The 13,532-nt window shown below is 37.5% G+C and overlaps 1 protein-coding gene across 3 annotated transcripts in view; it reads right to left on the bottom strand.

Moving 5' to 3' along the window:
• The window catches only part of WAC (WW domain containing adaptor with coiled-coil), an 81,983-nt gene that overhangs the window by 19,285 nt on the left and 49,166 nt on the right, over nucleotides 1–13,532 (bottom strand). For 2 of the 3 annotated variants that reach the window (XM_049777480.1, XM_049777481.1), the window contains exons 5-7: nucleotides 11,172–11,287; nucleotides 10,183–10,295; nucleotides 4,481–4,789 (exon numbers count right to left, since the gene is read on the bottom strand). In XM_049777480.1, coding sequence (XP_049633437.1) covers nucleotides 4,481–4,789; nucleotides 10,183–10,295; nucleotides 11,172–11,287 — 538 coding nt within the window. The remainder of the gene's footprint in view (nucleotides 1–4,480; nucleotides 4,790–10,182; nucleotides 10,296–11,171; nucleotides 11,288–13,532) is intronic. The other variant, XM_049777482.1, reaches the window with a different exon arrangement.

Raw genomic sequence — 13,532 nt, 5'->3', positions numbered from 1 at the left:
ACCTCCATGCTATCTATCTCTTTGGCCCCTCTTGAAATGTTTTAATGCTAGCAAAGACAGTGCATTATCATATAAGCACCATTAGCACAGTTCCAAAAGGGTTTCATCTTCCCAAATAGGTAACTACAATCAGTTTAACTGTATCTTCACTTTATCTCTCCTGCCTCCCTGATAAACACCACTGTTCTAATTTGACTTTTCTAGGAGCCTAACGTAAGTGGAATACAAAAAAAAAAGGTAATATTTATTCTTCTGTATCTTGTTTCACTTAACATTAGATTTCTAAAGTCTAAAGTATCTTTCTCCTTCATACCACATCTTTATCTTTCTAGTTCTTAAGATTGTGGAAGTCTTGATATTACTATGAACTTCAGATTACTAAACATGTATTTCAAATAAATAACTCATCTGATATCAATAAATGAGTGAGAACCCTAGCCCCAACTATTAGATTGAGTATGGAGCTAGCATGTAACCATTTTTAGTTAGACAGGGCAATCTCCTGACAGCTAGTTTATAAAGTCAAGGATATAATGAAGTCAACAATGGAATGAAATCAGAGTCAGTCTCTCTCTTCTCTCTCTTCTCTCTCTTCTCTCTCTCTCTCTCTCTCTCTCTCTCTCTCTCTCTCTCTCTCTCTCTCTCTCTCTCTCTCTCTCCCTCTCTCTCTCCCTCCCTCCCTCCCTCCCCCTCCCTCTCTCTTTTGGGGGGGGGGTTTGGTCATACCAGGCAGTGCTCAGGGGACCATATGGGATGCCAGGATTCGAACCACCATCCTTCAGCATGCAAGGCAAATACCCTGCCTCCATGCTATCTCTCCAGCCCCCGTTTTCTTTTCTTTTTTTTTTTAGTTTTTGGGTCACACATCACTTAAGAGTTACTCCTAGCTCTGCACTCAGAACTCGCTCCTGAATGGCTCGGGGGACCATATGGGATGCCGGAATTCGAACTGGGGTCCGTCTTGTGTTGGCCATGTGCAAGAGAGAATACCTTACCACTGTGCTATATTGCTCTGGCCCCAAAGCACATTATTTTTATTTATTTATTTGGGGTTTTATGACCACACACGTTTGATGCTCAGGGATTACTCCTGGCTATGAGCTCAGAAATCGTTCCTGGCTTGGGGGAACATATGGGACGCTGGGGGGTCGTGGTCCGTCCTAGGCTAGCACTTGCAAGGCAGATAATTTACCTCTAGCGCCACCTCTCCGGCCCCAAAATACACTATTTTTAACCGTAATGTAGGTGGCTTCACAAACATATCACTAGGAATGTTAATGGCTATCTAATATAGTAGCTTCTCTTTAGACATTTTTTTTTAGTTTAACACGACTATACTATAAGCACTTTGTATTTTTAAAAAGAAAGCTAACTTGAACATAGACAAGAAAAGTTTAAATTAAGATAGAGCCAGGACTTGTACTCAGGCTTGCCTGGAGGCCTGAGTTCTATTCCAAACATACCAGTCCAAATACTAAAGTGAAAATAAAATTTAAAACAAATCATTATATAATACAAAATTTATAAAGCTTGTGATGAACAGATACTTTGTAGAATTTGAACGTAATTCATCTATGAATGTTAGAAAATTTTAATTGCTAAAATCCAAAAGAATGTAGACCTTTTATTATCTTTTATTATATAGTTTATTATAATGAGGCTCCCCATGTGTTCCTGAAGACTAGGGGCCATTACCACGAGATAAAGTACTGGGGTAAGCAGTATTGCAACCATGAGATGCAGACACCAGGGCTACAATCAGCAAAGCTGAGAGGCAGGTAATTTTTAGAGAACAGGGTTTTAGAAAACCTTGTATTGAAAATTGGCAATGTTCAAGTTCTTCAAATGAGAATGATTTCCTTTATAATGTGTTCTAAAGAAAAAACTTTAAGGACTGGAGAATTAGATGCAACACATGTTTTGCACATAAAAGACCAGATTTCTACTGCCCAAGAGCAACTCTAGGATATGGTTAGACCCTGACCACCACCAGGTATGGCCCAGAAATTAATAAAAAAAAAAAGACTAAATTCATGTATATAAGAAAGCTCTCTTTGCACCACGTCCAGTACATAAAGGAATGGTGCTTGAAGGCTCAAACAGAAGTGACTGGACACCAAGAACCCAAGAATATCTATCAGATGAGCTGGCTCTTCAGAGAACAGCAAATTCAACAGGATGGTAATATAAGAAAGAACCTGCCCATTTCTAAACATGAAAAAAAAAAAATAAAACTTTTCCTAAGAAATGTCAAACTTTGTAACATAAATTATTGGAAATATAAAAGTCGTCAGCAGGGGCCAGAGAGATAGCACAGCAGTAGGGTGTTTGCTTTGCACATGGCCTGGACTATGGTTCAAATCCTGGCATCCCATATGGTCCTCCATGCCTGCCAGGATTTCTGGGCGCAGAAATTCTGAGCGCAGGAGTAACTCCTGAGTGCTGCTGATGAATGCCAAACCCCCACCCCTCCAAAGAAAGAAAATATAAAAGTAGAATGTAAGGTGGTAACCAAATCGATGTTCGAATTTATCTTTTGGATAATCACCAGAGGGGTTTTCTTGAGGGGTTGTGTGGCAGTACTGCTGGCACTGTACAGGAGAGATTGTGATGCCAGCCACAATCTGAATTACTGTTGTGGCTATAGTACCTTATAACCTCTATATTGGCACCCTGCCTTTACCAAAAATTATGGTTTTTGGGTCACACCTGGCAGTGCTCAGGGGTTACTCCTGGATCTACACTCAGAAATTGCTTCTGGCAGGCTGGGAGACCACATGGGATGCCGGGATTGGAATCACCGTCCTTCTGCATGCAAGGCAAATGCCTTACCTCCATGCTATCTCTCCGGCCCCTTTACCAAAAGTTTTAAAGTAAGAAAATGACATGATACAATCTAAATCTTAATGATGTGAATGAACTAACAGAAATAAAACATTATTTAAACAGAGACCATCTAGAGACAAGACTAGGGCTCAGAGGTAGAGCACATGCCTTCTTCCATGTGTGAGGCCCTGGGTTTAAGTGTACTTGAAGGGGGTGGAGATGGACCTCACTTCAATGTCAGTGACAATAAATAGAGAACATACACCACAGGATGGCATACAGTAAGATGATTTGCTAACAATTCATGAACTGCTGGTGAAAAGGAAATGTTGAACAAGGAAAAATCTGGGGAATAGTTTTATTAATGAGAAGTCAACTGTGGCAAAATCGAGAAATATGGATGGGACACACCACAGAGAGAAATGAAATGAATACCAAAAATTTACAAAAGGAAACCTGATAGGACTAAGAAACAAATCTAGAGTTGGAGTGATAGTACAGAGGGTAGGGTAATCACCTTACTAAACTGGGTTCGATCCATGGCATACCACATGGTCCCTCAAGCATTGTCAGAGGATAAGAGACATTGCTGGTGTGGCCCCAAAACTAAAACCAAAATCAAATCAATCTAGGGGGAAATAAAATTCTTTCAAAGAAGTTGTTTTTGGTTTGCTTTTCTTTTCTTTTTTTTTTTTAAATAGTAGTCTCATTCTGTACAGTCACCAGACTCTAGCAATGCACAGTTGGCCAAGTACTGCCAGGAATGACCCCCAGAGAACCTGGAGACTGCTTATTGTAAAACAAATTAAAAACATAAAGATTCATAGAGCACCAACTCAGGAAATATTCCACAAGCACTGCCGGAAATGAATTTGGAGCACAATCAGAAAAAAGCCACAGTAGTTTTGTCTGGGACCCTCCTCACAAAAGCAAACAAACCCAATTATTGATGTTTCTGATGGATTACTGGATCTAACCATCCTTTGCTTGCTTACTTCCCTTTAATATCCTTGTTTTGTTTTTTTGTTTTTTTTTTTAAAAATAAGCTTGGGTTATGACTGACCCAGACAAATTAGCTTATTCAAAAACAAGTAGTTATTTCTAAACATGTTAAGGTGTTAGCACTGAACAAATTTGGGATGTATAACTTAAGTTATACATCTTCAGACTTAAGTTCTGATTGAGAAATAAAGACTACATCATGTGTCCCATGACTCGGGTTTTCCAATACACAACAAAAACCAATAGTGCATGTTACATAGAAATTACAAGTTTTAGGCACTCTATTAATATTACACTTAATTAAAACCTAAAAAAATTTTTTTAAATCTAAAAAAATTTAAACCATCAAGACAATTATCACAAAAACTAAAAACTACTTTTGTATAAATATGAACATTTGGTTTTGTTAAGTTAAATCATAATTGTTACAAATAGGCACCTAACCTCACAAAGTATCAAGGCAAAAACAATTGAGACTTCATAATAAAAAATTAAAAGAAAAACTAAATACGGCTTGTGCTAACCCTCAATCTATTCAGTAACATTCTAAAAGATCTTATATTTATACCTTACGTCTTTGAAGCTCAAGGAAATCTTGTTATATAATTAGATTCTATAGTTCAACGTGCAGCATCTAGTAATAATGGCATACCTTTTCTTTCTGTTTTCTGTGCAGGGACAGAAGATGTGGGTGTAGGCAGTTTTGATAAAGTAGATGCTCCATTAGCATCAAATGATTTCTTTGGCTGGTGATCAGACTGTAGCGTAAATGGACTAGAAGGAACAGTGCTTGGGGTAGCAGTTGGATGAACCACTGGTTTGATGGGGTGCTGTACTGGCGTAGAACTACTGTGAGTCTCTGCTCTTGGCAGTCTGTAGTCTCTGTCATTGTGTCTGCTTGTTTGAGACAAAATATTCTGTGGGAGCAAACTACTGGCATCACTGGAATGCTTGTCTTCCACTTTAGTTCACAGTTCGAAAAAAGAAGTTCGAATGACGGAAGGGGAAGAAAAAAGATTACGTTAGAATCCTATCTTTTACATTGGCTAATTTAGCAACATACTTGTACTTCTATCTTTATAAAACTGCAAGCCCAGTTAGTGTTTGCAGTTTTACCACTATCGAATCTAAGTACCACAAAGTTGTAGCTCAACTACAAATATTAACCTATACTTAGATTTCAAGTGGGCTACTGGCTGGGTGGGACGTTAGAAACACGTCAGAGTTCAAACAAAACAAACCTAAGAGGTTTAAAATATCTTAAAAATAGAAAAAAATTACAGTTCTTTTAAAATATGGATAAGTTCTCTGAATTAAATTATCCATTGTGGTTCAATTTGCAAAAGAATTTATAAAGCTGATTTTTCTGGCTACATAAATAACTGGTAAGCTTTAGTTTGTACCCGGGCTTAAAAGATCTTGTTTTAAGAATGACTGGATTTATGATAAACTGTGTATTATGTAAATAAATTTCCATTTTAAAATAATGTTAAAAAGATACCCAAGTTTGGTATAAAACTAAGTTATGGGGGCCGGAGTGATAGCACAGTGGTAGGGCGTTTGCCTTGCACATGGCCAACACAGGATGAACCCCGGTTCGAATCCCGGTATTGGAATACCGGTCTCCTGAGCCTGCCAGGAGTGATTTCTAAGCACAGAGCCAGGAGTAACCCCTGAGCACCGCCAGGTGTGACCCAAAACAAACAAAAAAATTCAAGTTATAGATAATAGTATCTGAATTTCAAGAAACTCTGTATCACAATTGTCAGGAAAATTTATCATTTGCTATTTACCACCAGTTAATTATTAAAATGAATCCATTTCTTATTTATTTTTGGTTTTTGGGTCATACCCCAGCAGTGCTCAGGGGTTACTCCCAGCTCTCTGCTCAGAAATCTTGCTCCTAGCAGTCTTGGGGGACCATATGAAATGCCAGAACTCAAACCATTATCCTTCTGCGTGCAAGGCAAATGCCTTACCTCCAGGCTATCTCTCCGGCCCCTCCATTTCTAATTTAAAGCCACAAAAATACTAAAATTCAAGAAATACTGAAAACAGTTTAAACTGTATTACCATACTTCTACAAAAGCATTATTGAAAGTTGCTATCTCCCAAAACAAAAAACACCAAAAAAATAGAAGACCTGTCACCTAAATTCCAAGAGTGCAAAACAGGTTTCAGAGAACTAAGGCAACATTCAAGAGAAACATCTAAGCTTCAAGCATTTTTGATATATAAGTAGCACTGTGAATTGTCCCTAACCCTACCCAGTTCATGATTCCTTCAGTCCAGACAAGCACACAATTCCTACAAGTTATATCAAAATTAAAAAATACAGGATACTGCCAACTTTATGGGTGCCGGGAATCAAATTGGGTCCCTCCCAGGTCAGCCGCATGCAAGGCAAATGCCCTACTACTGTGGTATTTCTCTGGCCCCGATACTGCCAACTTTAATAACAAAATAGTGTTTTTTGACTTAACTTCATAGAGTATTATAAATTGCTCATGAAAAAAATGAACGAATAAAGCTATCAGCAGAAAATAAGAATCTGTTGCATATTAACTCACATTACATGTACATAGAATAATTTTTATTTAAATTACTTACTGAAAAGACTACTATGATTAAAAACCTTAAAGGACTGCTTCAATAGAAATACTACTACCTTTAATTCCCATCAGTACGTCATAAATTACTTAGAATTTTAATTTCCTCAACCAAGAAAATTTCCTTTCAGCTCCATATGACTATAACCAGAATATATCAAGTGAATTCAGATAAAAGTTAAGACAACTCTAAATTTCTAAGCATCAATTAAAAATGCCAGCGCATTAAGGAACTAAGAAACTATAGCTATAACAAGCTTTCTTTTATACTCACAATTCATGAATTAAGTTTAAATAATAATTCTATGCATACTTTCCCTAAAACATGGACTTAAGCAAACATAAGGTCTAGACTACTTTCTCGTTTACAAGAATTAAAGAGTGAATTAGGGCCCGGAGAGATAGCACAGCGGTGTTTGCCTTGCAAGCAGCCAATCCAGGACCAAAGGTGGTTGGTGCGAATCCCGGTGGCCCCTGTGCCTGCCAGGAGCTATTTCTAAGCAGACAGCCAGGAGTAACCCCTGAGCAACGCTGGGTGTGGCCCAAAAAAAAAAAATTGATTAACAAGTGGAGTACTACTGGTACTGAGTGTCTAGAGAGTAGGGATGATGCTCTGTATCCTATAATTTCACAAAACACGAATTAAAAGTATAGTTTTAGGGGCCAGAATGAAAGTGCAGCAGTAGTAGATACCGTCCAATCCCCGGTATCCCATATGGACCTATAAGAGGAGCAATTTCTGAGCTTATAGCCAGGAGCAACTCCTGAGCATCACCGAGTTTGGCCCCCAAACCAAAAACCTAAATAAATAAATAAATAAATAAATAAATAAATAAATAAAAAAGGTATCATTTACTACTGGTCTCTAAATCATAAGAAGTATTCTATGAAGTACAGGTTATAGATAAAAAAATTAATCTAGTAGCATTAATATTAACTGTACCCAATTAATTTTCAAAAGAATATGGCTAAAATTAATTGCAATATAGAAAATATTGGGAGGGGACTCCTAAAATCTTAAATCTGTTTTCCTGGATTTTCTTGTGTTCAACTACATGACTAACAGATGAGGCCATGATCCCTACCCTACCTTCAACCACCAAACACTTTCAGGCATAATATTAAAAATAAAATAAAACCAACCTTTAATGATCTTTTACATTTTCTAAATTTTTCTTGCTTCTCTCCACTACCTTTTATTGACAGTTGTATACTACGTGAACATCCAACTACTTAAAATGGGGAAAAACTACAGCAACATAATTCTGAGCAAACAAGGCAAAGGATTTAAATGATTTAGTGACTTTTTAGTACTAAACTAATTATGGCTTAGTATGACATATTTAAAAAGCAACATAACAGAAGTTATGAATAGCAGGTAGGAGATTTGTCTTGCCCATAGTTGACCAGGGCTCAATCCCCAGAATCTTTATATATGGTCACCCAAATGCTGCCAGGACTGATCCCTGAACAGTCAAGAATTAGCCCTGAGCAATCACCAACCCCCAAAAGCAAAGTAGCTAAGATTCTTTCTCAAATGGTATCGGAAGTCTGGTCACTCTAAGCTGCCAGGCTGCCACCCCTCACCCTGCAACGGTGTATGTATGGCACCAGTCACGCATGTATGTGACTCTCATCATGTTAACAGCAACACTGACTGGAAGGAGCATGGGAAGGAATAAGGCTAAAAACCAAACATTAAAAATAAAGATCAAACAGTGGGTAAAGAAAGCAACTAAGGGCTATTTATGTATGGAAATATTAGAAAAACATATAAACTACCCGTCAACAGGGTGACTTACAACTTTGGTCACATGAAAAATATGAAATAACATGTATGTAGTTAATACAAATGACATAAGTATTTTTAACATGATTGAACAAAATGTTAATAAATAATAGATCATCCCAATTTTTAGTGTAAAACAAATACATGTGATTTGCTATGTGATATAAAGAAAGAAAAAACATTGTTATGTATCCAAATATACTTGGGTCACAAGACTGCAATTTTCCACTGATGTCAATAGCACATTACTACTGTAACCACAGAACTACTTCATTTAAAAAACATTTCACAGATAAAAGATCAAAACCCACAAATGACCACTTTATTTCATTAGAGATGATGTAAAACAAAATTGCATGATTTCATTTTTCTCAAATTTCTTTCATCTATATATCCCTTTATTTACTCCTAAAAAAGATAAATAACTTAAATAATAAGCAATCCTGTAAAGAATAAAGTAGATATATTAGGCTCACATCTCTTCTCTACCCTGGGAACTGTCCCAATAATTTTAAAATATCTCTTTCAGCCATTTTCACAATTCCTTTATATTCATCCCAGCCCCTAAATTTTTCATGAAACACATTAACCCCCAAAGGAAAACTTCTATCTTAATTTTATTTGGTTGCCAAAGTTTACATTGAGCAAATGTTTAAAGAACAATGGAATTGGGACCCAAGTCTCTTGCCTCAAAATGTAACACTTTGAATTACAGTAATTTAAGGAATATTATTTCCAAAGTACAAGTTCACTAATATAAAAAAAAATGTTTACCAAAGAACATCTTAAAACTACTTAGTCTCTCGGGGCCGGAGAGATAGCAGTGATAGGGTGTTTGCCTTGCAAGCGGCCAACCCAGGAGACCAACAGTGGTTCGAATTCCGGCATACCATAAGGTCCCTCATGCTTGCCAAGAACAATTTCTGAGCACAGAGCCAGGAGTAACCCCTGAGTGCTGCCGGGTGTGACCCAAAAGCAAAAACAAAACGAAAAACTATTTAGTTTTGTAATTTGTTAACATCTATTTCATCTTATTTCTTTTCAGTTGGGGGGGGGGGGGGCGCGCAACGACAGAGTGATAGCACAGCAGGTAGGGTGCTTTCTTTGAACACGGATGACCTGGGTTGGACTCTGGCATTCCATATGGTCCCCCAAGTCTGATAGGAGCGATTTCTAAGTACAGGGCCAGGAATAATCTCTAAGTGCCCAAGCCTCCACAGAAGGTGGGAGGAAGGGAGGAAGGGAAGAAGGGACATCATGAGTGTGTCCACACCTGCCTTTCCCCCACTTCTCCTATGAGCTGAGTTAGAGAAGCAGTCACTTAATTCCCAAAGCAAAGTTTCAAAAAAACTGGATGAGGCATTTAAATTTTATTTGAGGTAAGGGAGAGTAATGAGAATGTGAATCTTTAATAAAAACTTCAAGCTCAAATCTACTATTTACAAGAACAACAACAAAGTAAGCAATTCATAGTCCCTCATTTCAACAAAATCTGGACTCAAATTATGCTCATAATTCAACCAATATACAGATGAAGATATCCTGATTTAGTGTTCAGTTTAACTGCACATAAGGAGCTTCAGGCAGAAAATATCTTTAAAAAGTGAATGCAAAACATTTTTCCCATTGATACAGCCCGTGGTGCTCAGGCCTTACTCTAGGCTCTGTGCTCAAAGATCACTCCAAGGAACCATATGGGCTACCAGGAATGGAACTTGGGTCAGCCACCTTCAAGGCAAGCACTCTACCCGCGCTGCACTATCACTCAGGACACAAATACTGTACTTTTAGCCTTTTTACGAAACAAAACAGTAATGAATCGTGGGATGGGTCAGCATAAAAGAAACTCTGTGTTTCCATTTATTTTACTTTATATATATATATATAAATGACTGCATTATAAACTTGTACAATAACTATTAAATTACAGAATTAAGAAAAAAAATTACTACTTACTTCCACTGGCAAACCCACTAGTGGCTGTTGCTTGCATCACCTCTCTTCTGTAATCCCTATCTTTTGGAAAACTATTAACTGCCATCTTGTTTGCTTCCTTTTGTCTCTGTTCTCTTAAAAACAAAACAAAGATAAATATTGAATCAAGTACAATGAGTGACATATGCTTCTTCTGACCAAATATTCAACAAAATAACACATGGTGTAAAGAAATTCACAGAAAACCTTTATATGACCATCTCGTTTAGCTGGTATGGTACAAGGGCTACATCATGCATATGTATGTATTAATTCACACATATATAGGGAATGTAGTCCTAAGAATGATAAAGATTATGATTATATAAAAGATAGACAAATGTGGGGCAGAGAGATAGCATGGAGGTAGGGGTTCAGGATGGTGGTTCGAATCCCAGCATCCCATCCCCCGATCTTGCCAGGAGTAACCCCTGAGCACTGCCAGGCGTGACCAAAAAAAAAAGACAAATGTAAATGAGTAAGAATGCTTAAACAAGCCGACTCGGGGCCGGAGACATAGCATAGAGGTAAGGCATTTGCCTTGCATGCAGAAGGATGATGGTTTGAATCCCAGCGTTCTATATGGTCCCCCAAGACTGCCATGAGCGATTTTTGAGCAGAGCCGGGAGTAACCCCTGAGCACTGCCGGGTGTGACCCAAACACCAAAAAAAAAAAAAAAAAACACGCGACTTTTCACAGTGCACAAGTCCCAATGCATAACTGCTTATCTTTTTGTTAAGAGCTGGGTCACACCTAATGGTGCTCTGGGAACCAAGGCTTAGTACCAGGACTATATACTCAAACTCCCAAACACAAATCATGTGGTCAGTTTATTGTTTCTCCACACAATAAGCAGTGCAATTAACATGAAAAGTTATTATGCCTATCACTGACAGAGAATGCTTAATGTTCTAAGATGTTAACTGGATATTCCAGAAACTATTCAAATAAATTAAGAGCAAATAAATACCTTTCAAGCCACTCTTTTGGTTTCTCCCATTGTGAAACTTCTGTTCGACAATTGTAGTAGTATTTTTTCCCAGAAGAGCTAATATGTTCAGACCAATCATCTGCAGAATCATAAGGCTTAAAAATACATTTTCAACCATTAGAAATGTTAAGTGTATTTAATTTGACATGAAATATAATGTATAAGCATACATAAGACAATGAAATAAAAGATACCCTGAGAAAAGATGTTAATATCTGCAGATAAGTATTTTTCTAAAAATTTTTAAACTTTATTTATTGATTGGTTGGATTTGGGGCCACACCCGGTGGCACTCAGGGGTCACTCCTGGCTTCCGCAGTCAGAAATTGCCCCTGGCAGGCTGGGGGACCATATGGAATGCCAGGAATCGAAATGGGTTCCTCCCGGTTGGTCGCATGCAAGGCAAAAGCCCTACCGCTGTGCTATCTCTCCAGCCCCCTCTTCATACACGTATTATGAGAATTTTGTCTATGAAAAAGTTTAATAATAATGAGAGCCCCTATAAAACTTTCAAATGAAACAGATTAATTACTAAATATATGAATATCAACTTTACCGGGAAGGATTAGAGAAACTCCATTATCAACATCACTGTAAATCAGTCATAAAATGGTAAATCTAATGAGTATAACCAACTGAAGTATAACAGAATAAATACCCTGCATGACAGTACTAACTATGGGCATCATGTTATGTACCAAGGACAAGGGTGTTAAGTCTCAAAAACTTGAGGAGAAAGAACTAAAATAAACATTTTAATTCTTCTAGTTAGGCTTGATGTAGTTCCAAGATATGAATTAGGCCAACTAGTTTTCCAAGAGCTGTACAGGTCACCCCAAATGATATCACAATTCAAAACAATCTTAACTCTATAATGAAATTCTTCACCCTAAAATTTCAACTCGTCAAATTACATCATTTAGCTACACACACACACACACACACACACACACACACACACACACACACACACACACACACACCCATCCATCCATCAGGCACGGACACACCCCCATCAGGCGCGCTGAGTGCACACACACACACACGCACGCACGCACGCACGCACGCACCCACCCACCCACCCACCCACAATTTCAACTCGTCAAATTATATCGTTTAGTTACCTAGCTTCCATTATGCTAAGCAAATAGGAACTAAAAACAAACCAATACAAGAAACCTAAGCAGTGACAGTTGATTTCTGTTTTTAGTTTTACGGGATCTTATCCAAACCAGAACTAGCTTCATCAAACACTCAGAAGTACTATCACCAACTGTGCAATTACTCGACTCAAGTTCTGATAACCCACTTTTCTTAGTTGTAAGGGTTAATTACATTGTGTTGTCTTAGTATTATTTTTTAATCTTCAAAACCTGAAGTATTTGTTTAATCCTATATATTAAATTTGGCAACAAACTAATTAGAATAAATTGTTTTCCAAATCAGACACTAATGCTTAAATCTAATCATGAACATAATTTTATAACATCATAATCTTCCAATATATTATGGAAATTCAATGAGGGACAACAAATGAATACCAAGGATCTTTCTTTCCAGGCCATATACAGTGACAGTGATGCTCAGGGGTTAAATTCTGGCTCTATACTAAGAGCTTTTCAACTTTATTTCAGGTGGTGCTTACGATATTATATAAGGATGACAGTGAACTGACAGGTCAGTTGTGTGAAGGCAAGTGCCCTACCCACACTGGTAAAGATAAGAAAGAGCCTTTCAATGTCTGAAGGTCTCATGGTTTCTTATAATCCAAGAGAAAATCTATTGCATTTCATTCTCCATACAGCCTTCTAATGAGCCACCAGTGGCATGCTAGAATCAACATGTGAAGTGCAGTATGTAATAATATGTGCACAATGTAAGCCTACTGATACCATTTAAGGATCTGTTATATTGTGGTATTCAACTGCCTTTTATAAAATACTCATTCTTTGGCAAGATATGCAATACTTTATATCTTTTCCCCTCTACCTCTAAACTTTAGCTTCCACTATTTTTCTTCCAGAAAAATAAAAAATCAAATTTCTTGGTTTCAACCATGCTATGCTATTTTTGCCACTTCTAGGTCAATGTAGGTACAGTTCCTTTTGTACAGGTTAGATAGCACACTTCTCATTCCAGGTAAGTCTTCTCTGAATGCTCCCAGAACTCCTTTAACAATACACTTTTTCTTTTACAGTCTGCTTTAGGTCCTAAAGTTCTATTAACATGAGCCATACTTTCTTATTTCTACATGGCTGCAACTTGAGTATGTTGAACTAATCTGAAAGTTTTGTTGACCGTGTGTATTAAATTTTCTGCGAACTTTGACCTTCTACCAAA

This window comes from Suncus etruscus, chromosome 7 (genome assembly GCF_024139225.1).
Source record: "Suncus etruscus isolate mSunEtr1 chromosome 7, mSunEtr1.pri.cur, whole genome shotgun sequence".
NCBI classification, from domain to species: Eukaryota; Metazoa; Chordata; class Mammalia; order Eulipotyphla; family Soricidae; genus Suncus; species Suncus etruscus.
This window is presented reverse-complemented; position numbering and strand designations above follow the sequence as displayed.